The sequence below is a fragment of the Anopheles ziemanni genome, chromosome 3 (assembly GCF_943734765.1).
Source record: "Anopheles ziemanni chromosome 3, idAnoZiCoDA_A2_x.2, whole genome shotgun sequence".
Classification (NCBI taxonomy): domain Eukaryota; kingdom Metazoa; phylum Arthropoda; class Insecta; order Diptera; family Culicidae; genus Anopheles; species Anopheles ziemanni.
The window spans coordinates 83,543,547-83,555,297 of NC_080706.1; the positions used below are offsets into that span (position 1 = coordinate 83,543,547).

At 43.3% G+C, this 11,751-nt stretch overlaps 4 protein-coding genes across 4 annotated transcripts; 2 read left to right on the forward strand and 2 right to left on the reverse strand.

Annotated features, from left to right (window-relative positions):
- Positions 1-4,031: 4,031 nt before the first annotated feature.
- Positions 4,032-6,709, reverse strand: LOC131286925 (calpain-7-like). The gene is made up of 4 exons (XM_058315936.1): positions 6,305-6,709; positions 5,611-6,239; positions 4,657-5,544; positions 4,032-4,588 (listed from the first exon to the last, which is right to left on the reverse strand). Exons 1-4 carry the CDS (start codon positions 6,585-6,587, stop codon positions 4,214-4,216), a joined length of 2,175 nt encoding a protein of 724 aa, XP_058171919.1. The 5' UTR covers positions 6,588-6,709; the 3' UTR covers positions 4,032-4,213.
- Positions 6,710-7,948: 1,239 nt separating this feature from the next.
- Positions 7,949-8,828, forward strand: LOC131286374 (DNA replication complex GINS protein PSF1-like). Its single transcript, XM_058315321.1, has 3 exons — positions 7,949-8,083; positions 8,150-8,214; positions 8,277-8,828. Exons 1-3 carry the CDS (start codon positions 8,012-8,014, stop codon positions 8,722-8,724), a joined length of 585 nt encoding a protein of 194 aa, XP_058171304.1. The 5' UTR covers positions 7,949-8,011; the 3' UTR covers positions 8,725-8,828.
- On the reverse strand, positions 8,736-9,828 carry LOC131286373 (peroxisome biogenesis factor 2). The gene is made up of 3 exons (XM_058315320.1): positions 9,747-9,828; positions 9,612-9,689; positions 8,736-9,543 (listed from the first exon to the last, which is right to left on the reverse strand). Exons 1-3 carry the CDS (start codon positions 9,777-9,779, stop codon positions 8,827-8,829), a joined length of 828 nt encoding a protein of 275 aa, XP_058171303.1. The 5' UTR covers positions 9,780-9,828; the 3' UTR covers positions 8,736-8,826.
- Positions 9,829-10,761: 933 nt separating this feature from the next.
- Positions 10,762-11,557, forward strand: LOC131287341 (protein transport protein Sec61 subunit gamma). Its single transcript, XM_058316381.1, has 2 exons — positions 10,762-10,892; positions 10,972-11,557. The coding sequence occupies exon 2, from the start codon at positions 10,979-10,981 to the stop codon at positions 11,183-11,185; it is 207 nt and encodes a 68-aa protein (XP_058172364.1). The 5' UTR covers positions 10,762-10,892; positions 10,972-10,978; the 3' UTR covers positions 11,186-11,557.
- The last annotated feature ends 194 nt before the right edge of the window (positions 11,558-11,751 follow it).

An 11,751-nucleotide genomic window follows, 5' to 3' on the forward strand; every position in this document is an offset into this window, starting at 1 on the left:
CGGCGTTGGACGATCTGGCCAACGTTTTCGTCGCAACTTTCTGCGACATTACAAAAAGACCGTTATTCGTATGTAAAAATGGTCATTGTCGTGGTTTGTTCGAAGAGGAGGAGTTTTCATATAGGTAATAAATATACTGGCGTACTAATTCATGTTTCTATTGCGTTTTTTAATTTACCTATTGTGTTAAAATGAAAGAATGTAAATAATAATTATCATGTAAATGCATATAGCATATTTTTATTTATCTAGAAAGTCAACAATATTAATTGAATGAAATTGAATTAAAAAACGGATTCAACACATGAATTAATACGTCAGTATATTTATTTACTATAGCTTTCTTTGCTCCTTCTCGTCGAACAAACCGGCGTTACTTGTTTTTACATTAATGCTGTTGACTTTCTAGAATAATAAAAATATGCTATATGCATTTATATGCTCGTAGAACCCAATGCTAGAAACGATGACGTATTAGCCTTAATTGGCAACAGCTTCATGTCTTAGGAACAATACAATATCAACGATCACTTAAAAAAATATTACCTTCTGTAGGAATATTTCTTTAAAAGCGTGATTTATAAAAAGCCTATTTTATGGTTATGTTTATTTTTAGGCATAAAAGCATAGAAGTTTGTATAGAACCATCCGGAGCAGTAGGAAAAGAACCAGAATAAATTGTCATAAGCAGCAGTAGATAGGGATTTCGAGCTTTTTTTTTTGTTAAAATAGTTTGTTCGCATTTTGGGTCTTTTTACCAATTTAGAGAACAAAATCATACAATATTTCATTAAAGTGAAAACATTCTCATTGCTCAACGTAAAATCTTACATATGTAATAATAAAAATTACCTACTCAGCGTTATCTAAGTGCTTTTTAGTTTTTTTTTTTCTATTTTGTCCCGAGGAAGAATATTGTTGCTCCGAGAAAAGGAAGAGAAAGCATCAAAATAACAACCGAACGACGAGAATAAGTATTTATCGCAAAATTTGTACACGTACCGTCAGAAGTTACAATAAATTTCCATCAACCAGCGCTGAAATGTGCCAATTTTTTTCATTTTACTTATTTATTTCCAATGCGGTCCTTGTTCGAAGGCGCATGGCAGATGCAGCGGGGTAATTCAGCAAATGGCTCCCGGGGCTACAAATAACGTCTATTCCATTCAGGAGATGCTATAAATTATTGGATGTCGGTAGTAGCGAGGGATACAAACATCCGATGCATTGAAGGAACGGAAAATTTAGGAACGTATTGAATAAATCCTGACTTTTCATAACACTGAGCAAGGGGTGAACAAGTGAAACAAATATTCCTTAGCTATACCGGGTGCGCAAACCGCAGTTAAAAAGGGAGAAGCAAGTGACAGTGAGTCCATCGACTTTCTCCCTCGTGAACTAGGGTAAACCAGTTTGTCTGCTTGAGCAAAAATTGGTGATGACAGCGGCGAGACGAGCGAGCGTCCTGCAGTCGGACAAAGACGAGTCCTCCTAATGACCACCGTGGGACGTGCCTGAGGAATTAAGATGGATTACTCCAAACGAGCAGCGAATGGATCACCGTTTGCAATGTTTCCATGCATTAAATGGCATCAGGATGCGGTCTCAGAGTACCGACAGGACGATTAAATGCACAACTGAAGAGGAAGCTTTTTGCGAATACTGGAGAACGTGGATTCCTTCAGTGGGTTTTCTCAAATGTTAATTTAAATGCAAGCTTATTTTAATTGCAGTACAAGAACGTATTTTGTACTCGTGGGATTTTCCCAATAAATGAAAACCAATATCTCCTGTTTGTAAATTGTTACTTTCATCTCATTATTCAGCCGGGATTAAAAAACGGAATCGAATAACAACATCGTATCATTTGCAGTGAAAACATTAATTAATTGAAATTAATTGAATACAAATTGGTAAACAAAATCGAGTTTTAATTGAGTAACGAAAAGTTATGAGAACAGTACAATCGAGAAAAAATTGTGAAATGACGCCTCCACTCTAAGCAAATTTGTAGCATTCTCTGTGTGTTTGATTCATTACACAAAATCAATGTAGAATTTCAAAGAATGTTATTAAATTTAACAAATCATCTGTTCATATAATTTCTGCTTTGATTGTTCTCAAAGCAAACCCTGAGCACACGGTCCAAAGAAAATATACCAACGAACAAACAATTCACACGATGGTTCCAAGCTTTCTGCTTGATTATCGGCCCAATTGCATACACCCACCGCCGACCGGAAACCACCGGAATCGAAATGTTTTATGATGAAAGGGGTACCCCAAGTTACGAAGCGTGCCAGTAAGGTACGCAAATGAAATTACAAATCGGCATGCGATCGGGTACACCGGGGCAGCAAGCCGGATGCCGTTGCCCTGGCGACCGATATTCCAGCGCCCGATACGGCGCATCTGCTCACGGGTCAATGGGTCGCGAACTCGCGCTCCGGCCCGGGAAAAGTTGATTGTATTTCGGGGGAAAAGTGAGTCGCTGGCGAAGTCGCTAAGACATCAAAGCGTATCGCGATACGTCGAACTGGACGGATTGGAGCAGTGCGGGACCGGGTGCTGGTAGGAGTGGGATCCTTTGGAAAGCACACGGCGGCACGGTGTAGGAACTGCGAAGCTCCGAACTTCAATCATACTTTCGATGATGAAAAACCTCACCCACGTGCTCGCTCTGTTCGCCATGCCTTCGCTTCGCGAATCAATCGAGTCGGTTCACCTTGCCCCGACGTTGGTCGGAACTCCGGGCACAACGACATCGACCCATCATAAATTGCAAAGCTTCACCATCCGCCGAATCGAACCGAGTCTGGCCCAATGCCCTCCATCCATCGGCGTGGTGCATTTGTGGCTTCTAGAAAATAGTCGGCAAATAGTCAGTCAATAGCAGCTCCATCATCGTCGGCATCCTGCGGTGTCCATCCCGACCCGCCTTCGTAATGCTTCTGTGCGAAAAAGGTAAAAAAAAACTCGGCATCAAATAATGTGGGTCAATCGCATTACGGACCCCGATCGGAAGCGTGTGACGGTTGGCCATCGTCAGTTAAAAAGGAAAAAATCTAATGGACCCACAGCTGTTTGGAGCAATCAATATTTTCCTGCCAGTTAATACGATTCCACCGATGGGCTTCCGCTGATTGCGGAACATAACAAGATTACGGTTGGGCAATCCGCGCCACCTTAAGGGAGGCGTTTTTCGGTCGGAATGGTTGTTTTATTTTTGGCGGTTTCGCGGGTTCGTACAAAATTCACCAAACGCCCCCAGTCGTCGGCAGAAGGGTTCGGGAGGAAGTGGCAGAAGGTGGACATTCGATTAAACCACCAGCGATCAGGCGATTATGATGATCATCATGATGTAGCTCGGAGTAAATTAAATTCTTCGGTCTACATTACAAGAGATGACATCGCGAGCAACCGTCCAAATAACACCAATGGGACCAACCTTGATTGTCCTGATGGACCAAAGCAGGCAGAACGAACAGCATTTGCAAAATTACTAAAATATAATGTCATCATGCCCTGAACTAATAATTTGAAAAGAAAAAAAATATCTGACCGAAAAATCCTGCTTGACAAAACAATATTCAAAGCCAATCAACTACAATTTAAACCGTTACTACAATTTAAACCGGTTTTTTGGGTTTGGGAAAAATAAAGGGAAAATTAGCTTTTCTTAAGCCCAGTGGCCCAAGAACAAAATAATTCAACACGAATGCTACGAAATCTGGTATAAAGCTACAGTTTTTATAACCCGTGCAGAATGAAATGATTATGCTTTGTCTATAAATAGACCCAATACAAAGTATTTGGATTGAAACTAGAAGAAATGGTAGCTAAAATCAAAAGGAATCTCTTTAAGTTCTCTCAGAAGGAATCGTAATCAGATGTTGAGGTTTGAGCTTTTTTCACCTGTGTAAAAAGAAAGAACGTTTTACACTGGGTTACAAATGGATCCCTTACTAAATGTTTTAATTGAAACTAACGAACATTATTGCTGAATGTTAAAGCAATCTCTCTTATTTTTTAACTTTATTTTCACATTTAAAACTATTTTCATCATTATACATTCGATTGGTAGCGGTAACAGCGAGTATACGGATTATAACAAAATAAACCAAATATGGTGAACAATTAACACGTTAAAATGGTAAAGCTTTGCTTGGTAAAATGGACTTTTTAACAAAAAGCTGCGCGCTCTTGGTGATCTTCAGTTAAGCTTCTCTACCACCACGTTCGTTGTTGATTTCACCTTCAGAAAGAATGGTGATTCCTGCTCCGGTAGGAAGGTGGACGGCCGCACGTGGTACACACCGGCCGGAATGTTCGCCAGGTCGAGCACACAGAACCCCGACCGGTACACGCCCGTCTTCTCCGCCACGAACGGTGCCGTTACGGTGGAGTCCTCCAGGGAAGCCACCGTCAGCTCAAGGCCGACCTGATACACCTTGGGGCCGCGCAGTTCGATCACCAGATCGCTCATGTCGGCCGGACCAATGTGAAGCCGGTAGAGCGGATTGTTTTTGTACGTCAGCGGATGGTTAGGGCAGCCACCCGCCGTCTTTCCCTTCCATTCACCGTTCAGCTGATTGAGGGAGAGGTGAAGGAACAAATCAGTTGTAAATCGGAAGCTTTAAGAGCAGAAACACTTACATTTTCAACGGTCTGATAGCGCGGGCCCAGCTGTTTGAGTTCAAATTTTGTCCTACTGTAGGCCCGCAGCGAGTAATAGATGGTGGCCGTTTTTTCGTACTGTGAAACGACCAACGTATACCGGCGTTCCGAGTTTGGATCTAGCCGGATCTTGCACAGATAGTGCGGACTGTTGATGCGCACCCCGTCGATGTACGGTGGTGGATCGGTCGGATAGTATACCCGCTTGCCGCCACTGTTGTACACCAGCACCGTTATGTACTCGTGGTTCTCCCGGAAATCCTCAATGCTCGTGATGTGTCGGGTAAGCAGTATCCAGACCGACCCGCGGCCCGCCGGCACGGTTAAACTAAACTGCGGATTGTCACCCACGTTGTACGCATCCTTCGTCGGGCCAACGCCGGCACTCCACGACTGGTGAATGCAGTAGGTGTACTGAAACAACGACGGATCCCAGTTCAGGTAGAATACGTCGAAGAAGTTTATGATCGAAGGATAGTCGATCCAAAACACGCCGTTGTCGTATGTGGCCGCAAGCTTCGGATCATAACCGAGTGTCCGCTGGAGCTCCGATGTCCAGTGGATCACGTCCAGCTCGGAGTAATTGCCCCGCCAGCGGAGGTGCGACCAAGGGTTCTTTAGCTGCAGCAATTTCACGCCATCCACGACGCGCATATCGAGCACGGCGTACGCGTGCGTCGATACGAGCCCAGTCCGTTCGGCTTCCGCGTCCGAAAGTTCACCGGTAGCGACCGTCACCAGACACCGGCCCATACTAAGGCCCTCCTGCAGTCTGGCGAACACGGCATCGGCATTAAAATCCGGTTCGCTCGATTTCACCAATGCTCGCTCCGGAATCCATCCCGTTAGCGCGTGAAGATCGATATTCTACAAATGATGAATTCATTTTAAAAAAATAACTAATGGATTGCAGGGAAACCCCTTAAGACTTACACTATTCGAACCCGGGAAGTCGTAGCCTCCCATCAGCTTCATATACGCCTTCTCCAGCAGTGACACCCAAAACTCGTTCTTATTGCTCGAATACGAGCACAACAGCTGATTGTAGCGTCCGAGCGGGAGATAGTCGTCAATCACCACCTTCCGCGGGATGCCATTCACGTGCATGCGGATCGAATACTTCCCGCTTGGATTGTACACTGGCTCGTCCTTGCTGTTACGTGGATAAATTATCGACGTCAGTATGCGTCGTTTGAACTTTTTCTCGAACTGCGATGCGACCGCCAGCGATGCCACAAAACTGCAGTCCGAGACGACTGTCTGCCGTATGCTGTAGAAATCGGCATGGTCACCTACGATCAGCTGCGGGTTTTCGCTGAGCTCGCTCACCCGCACCCAGCTGACAAAGTCGCGCTTCTGTTTCGGGGCCAGTTCGAGGTAGCCGTCCTTGTCGGTGTACGGCATCGGGAAGTGGAACTTTTCCACCAGATCAATGTCCATGAACGGGACGTAAACCTTCGCGTTAATGTGTGACGTATGCTCGAGCACCTTCTTTTCTTCGTTCGTGTAGGCATGCTTGCTGCCACTTATCGCAAGCGTTGGTCCGGAACGAGATGGACTAGCTGAACAGCAGAATACATTGTATTTCATCAGTCAAAGTGAAGCCCAACCATTACCTCAACCTTACCCAAATTTGCACTACTACGAACGACAGGATTTGAAGCGGTCGGCGTGAGACTTGCGCCCGGAACCGGATTGTGGCCGGTGTACTTAATCCCTTTCAGCTCCTCCGCCCGGTCAAGCGCTTGTTTGGCAAACTTGCTCAACTTGTCTTTCTTTTCGCGATCATCCAGCCGCAGTATTTGCTCCACTGCCTGTCCGTACAGGTTGATGGCCTCATCTTTCCTGCCAGCCTCATCGGCATCCAAGGCACGAGTAAGGATAGCACGTATATCGGATTCACTAGCCATGGGCGGAAAAGGTTTTGCCGTACCGGTTTCAAACAAAACAAAAAACCAACGAAGATGAATCCCCCGCAGACCTCCAAAATATAGCCGTATTTTGTGGGGGATTAAAACGTCGAAATAAAGCTAACGATGGTGTTCGGAGGGTGCATGGTCTAATGTAATACTCTGGTCAAATACTGTAGAGCATTTTGACAAATCGTCAAAAGAAAAATACAAGAAACCTTTGACAGTCCGGTTAATATTGTTTGCTTTTAGAATGACCGTTGTGTTGGGGAGTACTATTGCGGTTGTGGTAATTGTGTCTGTTTTAAGTAAAATTTTGCATAATTTGAGCGCACACGAAGGCAGATTTGCAAGGATGCTGCTCACTGCCACGGTTATTTGGCCGTTGGCGATCGGGAGTACTACTTCCGGAAGGTGTTGTCTCGGTTAGGCTACTGAAGTTGACCAAGATCCCGCGTTGCATGTTGCTATTGGTCAGGTGTTTGCGTACACGTTGAAGGGTCTTCCAAAGTGCGAAACGGTCAACGGAACAGTAGGCAATGTGGACGACGGAACGTTGTCTTGCTTCTTGATCAAGCTAGTGAAGCAGGAAGCAGGTGAATGAAACCACCTGCAGGCGCAGGCCTGTCTGAAGCAGGCTTGTGCTATCTGGTTGCCGCCGAAAAGTGCAGAAAGTTGCTGCCGATACGCAGTTGTCCCAGATAGGCGTTCTCATCAAGGTATCCGATGAGTAAGGATGGGTCCTCCAGAAAAGGGAAAATTGTCGTCAGTGCTCGTCGTTTTCCCTTTGTTTATAAACAATATTTGACACTTGAGTTTAATCAATATGGTGGACATGAAATCCCCTATTCCATAACCGTAGTCATTCACCGTGGGAGGGTGACTCAGCTCCCTGGTTTGTTTATGTTTACATTATTTTTAAAAGAAATAGCGAAGAAGTTTCGATCCAAATGTCATCCTGTATCAAGGTAAATTTACCACAAGTATCAAAAGACTGTAATAACCTTGTCCGAATCACAGTCGGTCTCGGTTGGACCACGATATGTTAAAAATTACATTATTATCTCCCGGGGATATATTGGAACACTTTATATTTATAGATCAACTACAATTTGATTAATTTGTAATAAGATTCATAATTAAAGCACACAAACTAACAAAACAGTATCAAACGGATGAATTCTAAAAATAGCAGCTCCATCATGATGTGTCGCGTGGTAATCACTGTATCTTTGAACAAATCGCACCTAAATATTTAACAGTGTAAGTTCACATGTAAACAATTATTTACCGCGCTTTTAATTTTTCGATCAACATCATTTCGGATATTTAATTTTATGTGTTTATCTTCCTAAAGTAAATGCTTCATTCATTGGAAAGTGTCTTCGTGCTATAAAGCCTTATTCGTCTCGCAAGTGAAGACTATGACTTCCGATAAAGGGTTCGAATTGATAAGAGAGTTTGAAAGGTCAACCGACCCTATCCCCGCATTTAATGTAAGTTTTCAAACAGCTCATACTTTTTCATTCATAACAGTAGTAACATTGTCTACCCTTGTGTAGGATGATGGCGTTCGATCGGTTCTGGAGGATATTTCAAAGATCTACCAAGAAAACTATGCTCATGCGTAAGACCATACCATAGCGCGATTGGAGACTGTTCAATAACCTTCCGTTCCGTGTTCTGTAGCATAACCTTCAATGAAACTCGTGACCGCAAGTTCCTTCCACTGGTCCTGTACCGGCACAAGCTGATTCAACGCCAAAAACGGTGCGTCCTGGCATATCTTGCGAACCGGCTGTTTCGACTGAAAGCCCTCCGGTGGCATGTCGGTGCTACGCTTCCTCCAGAGATTAAGGCGTGCATTAACGAACCGGAATCTTTGTGGTTCAACAAGTACTCGAAAATACTCGCCGAATACATGGCCTCTATCCACGACGGGTATGGATTAAACCTCACAAATGACATCAAACCACCGAAATCGCTGTACATCGAGGTTCGCTGCCTGACTGATTATGGAAAGTTCGAGCTCGAGAATGGCGAAATCATTTTGTTGAAGAAGAACAGCCAGCATTACTTACCGAAGCTGCAGTGCGAACAATTGATTCGGCAGGGAATTTTGCAACACATTACTTAATCATAGTGAACTTTGTAATTATTTTCCGTAAACTTTTAACCCGTACATCGTACTAATGTGTAACCTCATCCAATAACAAGCAGAAAAACAAAAATCACTTTACTACAAAACTAAAACTTTCTTAAACGAATCGCTCCGGTAGTCACAGACGTTACATTCGAATCCCTCGTCAGCTAATTGATTGCCCTTAAGGCAATAGTAACAGAACACATGACTGCAACCCATGTGGTGAGGAAGGATAACACGTTCGTTGCAGTAAGCGCATTTGCTTTCCGAGGTCAGTTCAACCCGCTCGACAGGCTGCTGGTACGGGTCAAGCCGTAGGGCGTTTCTTAACTTTCGCTTCAACGAATGGTAGTTGATAAACGGTATGGTGAATCCCAGCAACTCCATAAACCCGGCCCAAACCAACTCGCGCGTCATGTAGGAGTATCCGATAGTTCGACGCTTTGCGCCGTCCAGAGAACGGTGGTTGATGCGCAGCAAACAGTCCACCAGCGATGGTTGTTTGCCTGATTTAAGGAACTTGAAGAAATTCAACAGATTGAACAAAACGAGCGCATTTTCCACTACAGAAAGAACTCGTTGCAGCAGCGACCAACTGGTTAGACGGAATTGGCAACTTTCCTTAATATAGGGAAGCAACGTCGTTAGCAGGTAGTGAAGACCCAGCTTTGCCGAGGGTAATTGGTCTTTTTCGTATGCTATCGACAACATTTGCTGGCCGAACGTTGCATACGACTTGGGAAGAGAAAAGTTCCATAGCGCCGAGTTGAGCACAAAGTTTATCTCCGGTTGAAGGTGACTTAAAAGGCCTGGCTGTAAACAAACGTTAATATAAAAGCTATTATAAAAATCGGTGCTTGCAGTATTTGATTGTAGTTCACCGGTAGACACTGGAGGATGTTTTGAATTTGTTGCCGCAGCAGGTTCTGTATTTCGCTGTCCAGTTGAATGGAGTCCAACTAAAACAAGAGCACTCGATAAATGTTGGTTTGTTTACGAAAAAACTCTATTCATACCTGATTAACGCGAGGCACAAAGTTAGTTTTCATTGTTACTCTGGTTTTATCTACAAATTATAGGTTGTGAAGTCATGTTTTGGTTATTCAGCTAAGGATTATAAACATGTCACTATAACAGCATTCGGTTAGACAAAACGTTCTGTCAACTTTTGATAAAATTGATCAATAATGATAGTTTAAACATCAATAATCGTTGCATTACACATTTAATAATGTACCAACCAGTAGAAAAATCAAGTTTCTATTTTAAACATCCTGCTGCTATCATATCATTTAAAATCGTGAAACCTAGTGAAAATAAATCACGATGCATTACTTTCGACGTCTGTTGTCATGTAACATGCGTTACAGCTGTTATTTGACTACTTGCCACAGTAGTGGTGGGAAAATCATATTTCTTACGAGACTCGAATGTTTCGAATCAATCCTAGTGTGAGATCCGGTTCTCCAGTTCCAAATCCTACTCAGCCATATCATGCGTGCACATACAACTTGCCGATTATTTCATGAGTTGAATTCATTGAATGATTTAGGAACAAAAATCAGAAGTTATAAAGCTTCTTTTTAACACAATACGTCGTCGAGGAGCTCAGCGAGCTCGGTAGAGCAAAATCCCCATGAATGTGACCGGGGATGAAGAGGTGCAGCCATGGATTGTGCTCCCTGGAGAGCGATTGGTTACCAGGCCATGTCAGCACGACGTGCTCAAATGTGAGCGGGCAAGAAAAGAAGAAGAATAAGAACACAATACGATACTTCAATCATCTCTTATCCATCTTGACAAAAATAAGGAAATTAGCTGATTCAATCAATTTAATTTATAAAGAGTAGCAGGATTTTTCTGAAAAAATCGTGTGCAATCCAATTCAAATCTCAAACAAATTAAACCTAATTCAAATTCGTCGGGATCTACTCCTTCAGATTCCGTCAAGGGATTGAGTCGTCGAATCTTCCGAATCTAGATTCTGCCAACACTACACGACCCCGGGTGACGTTGAAGTATTTTGCGTTCGACGTGGAATCCAAAACGGACACAAACTTGTGAACCGTAGTCGTGGTTAGTACGTCGCTTTCATTCCATCTCCAAGTTTTGCTTAATTCAGACCGTGTATTGCTGGATACGATCTCCAAGAACTGTTGACGGTAAGTGTAACGCATGGTGAAAGTTTTAATCATAATAAGTGAAACAAAGTTTCTACAATATCTGTTTTCTGGTGCGTAGCGTTAACATGGATCAATTCGCAAAGTTCTACGAACCAGGCCGCTCGTTCGCCAAGGATTCCATCCGACTAATTAAGCGCTGCACTAAACCCGACCGTCGCGAGTTCCAGAAGATCGCTATTGCCACCGCTATCGGATTCTGCATCATGGGATTCATCGGTTTCTTCGTGAAACTGATACACATCCCGATCAACAACATCATCGTCGGTTCATAAGTTAGGCGATCGCCCCCTTCATCGTTTCCCTGCAAAAGCTTAAGAAAAAACATCCCCTTTAAACTTGGACGACTGATACCCGTACACATAACCCTTCTGCTCCGTTTTTCGCATCCCACAACCCTTCACATCCACAATCGGTCACGAAGACGATTGGCAAGTTTCACTGCTATCAAAGGAACAGCTTACCGTCGCGGTCCTACTCGGTCGATGGCGTACCGAAGTCGTTTTCCTGGCACTTGCATATATTATAAGAGTATGATTCTGTTCTCGAGCGTTATAAGTTGTAATTAATCGTGTAACCCGTTACTTGTAGTAGCGAGAGTTGCATAGTTTAGTGAAATGAAATAAATAATTTATTGTTTCACTAGAGACCTAGACTCAATCTTTTGTTACTCGCGTAATTGGAGTGAAAGAATTAATTAGTTCGTGGCAGAGCCACAAAAGAACATGAAACACTAAAATAAAGCAAGAACATAAAATATTTACACGACTAGCAAGACAGATATCCTTACTTTCCTGTTGGATTGATAATTTTCTGAACATCAATATTATTTTCAATTTTT

What these genes read in the sequence shown, in the direction of transcription:
- LOC131286373 (XM_058315320.1), bottom strand. Translation starts at nt 9,779, where the DNA reads ATGAAAACTAACTTTGTGCCTCGCGTTAATCAG. An exon ending in TTGTGCCTCGCGTTAATCAG is followed by an intron (nt 9,690 to 9,746) that starts GTATGAATAGAG and finishes CTCTTGTTTTAG; the next exon opens with TTGGACTCCATTCAACTGGA. An exon ending in ACATCCTCCAGTGTCTACCG is followed by an intron (nt 9,544 to 9,611) that starts GTGAACTACAAT and finishes GTTTGTTTACAG; the next exon opens with CCAGGCCTTTTAAGTCACCT.
- LOC131287341 (XM_058316381.1), top strand. Translation starts at nt 10,979, where the DNA reads ATGGATCAATTCGCAAAGTTCTACGAACCAGGCCGCTCGTTCGCCAAG.
- LOC131286374 (XM_058315321.1), top strand. Translation starts at nt 8,012, where the DNA reads ATGACTTCCGATAAAGGGTTCGAATTGATAAGAGAGTTTGAAAGGTCA. An exon ending in ACCCTATCCCCGCATTTAAT is followed by an intron (nt 8,084 to 8,149) that starts GTAAGTTTTCAA and finishes ACCCTTGTGTAG; the next exon opens with GATGATGGCGTTCGATCGGT. An exon ending in CAAGAAAACTATGCTCATGC is followed by an intron (nt 8,215 to 8,276) that starts GTAAGACCATAC and finishes CGTGTTCTGTAG; the next exon opens with CATAACCTTCAATGAAACTC.
- LOC131286925 (XM_058315936.1), bottom strand. Translation starts at nt 6,587, where the DNA reads ATGGCTAGTGAATCCGATATACGTGCTATCCTTACTCGTGCCTTGGAT. An exon ending in TCGTAGTAGTGCAAATTTGG is followed by an intron (nt 6,240 to 6,304) that starts GTAAGGTTGAGG and finishes TCTGCTGTTCAG; the next exon opens with CTAGTCCATCTCGTTCCGGA. An exon ending in ACTTCCCGGGTTCGAATAGT is followed by an intron (nt 5,545 to 5,610) that starts GTAAGTCTTAAG and finishes CATCATTTGTAG; the next exon opens with AATATCGATCTTCACGCGCT.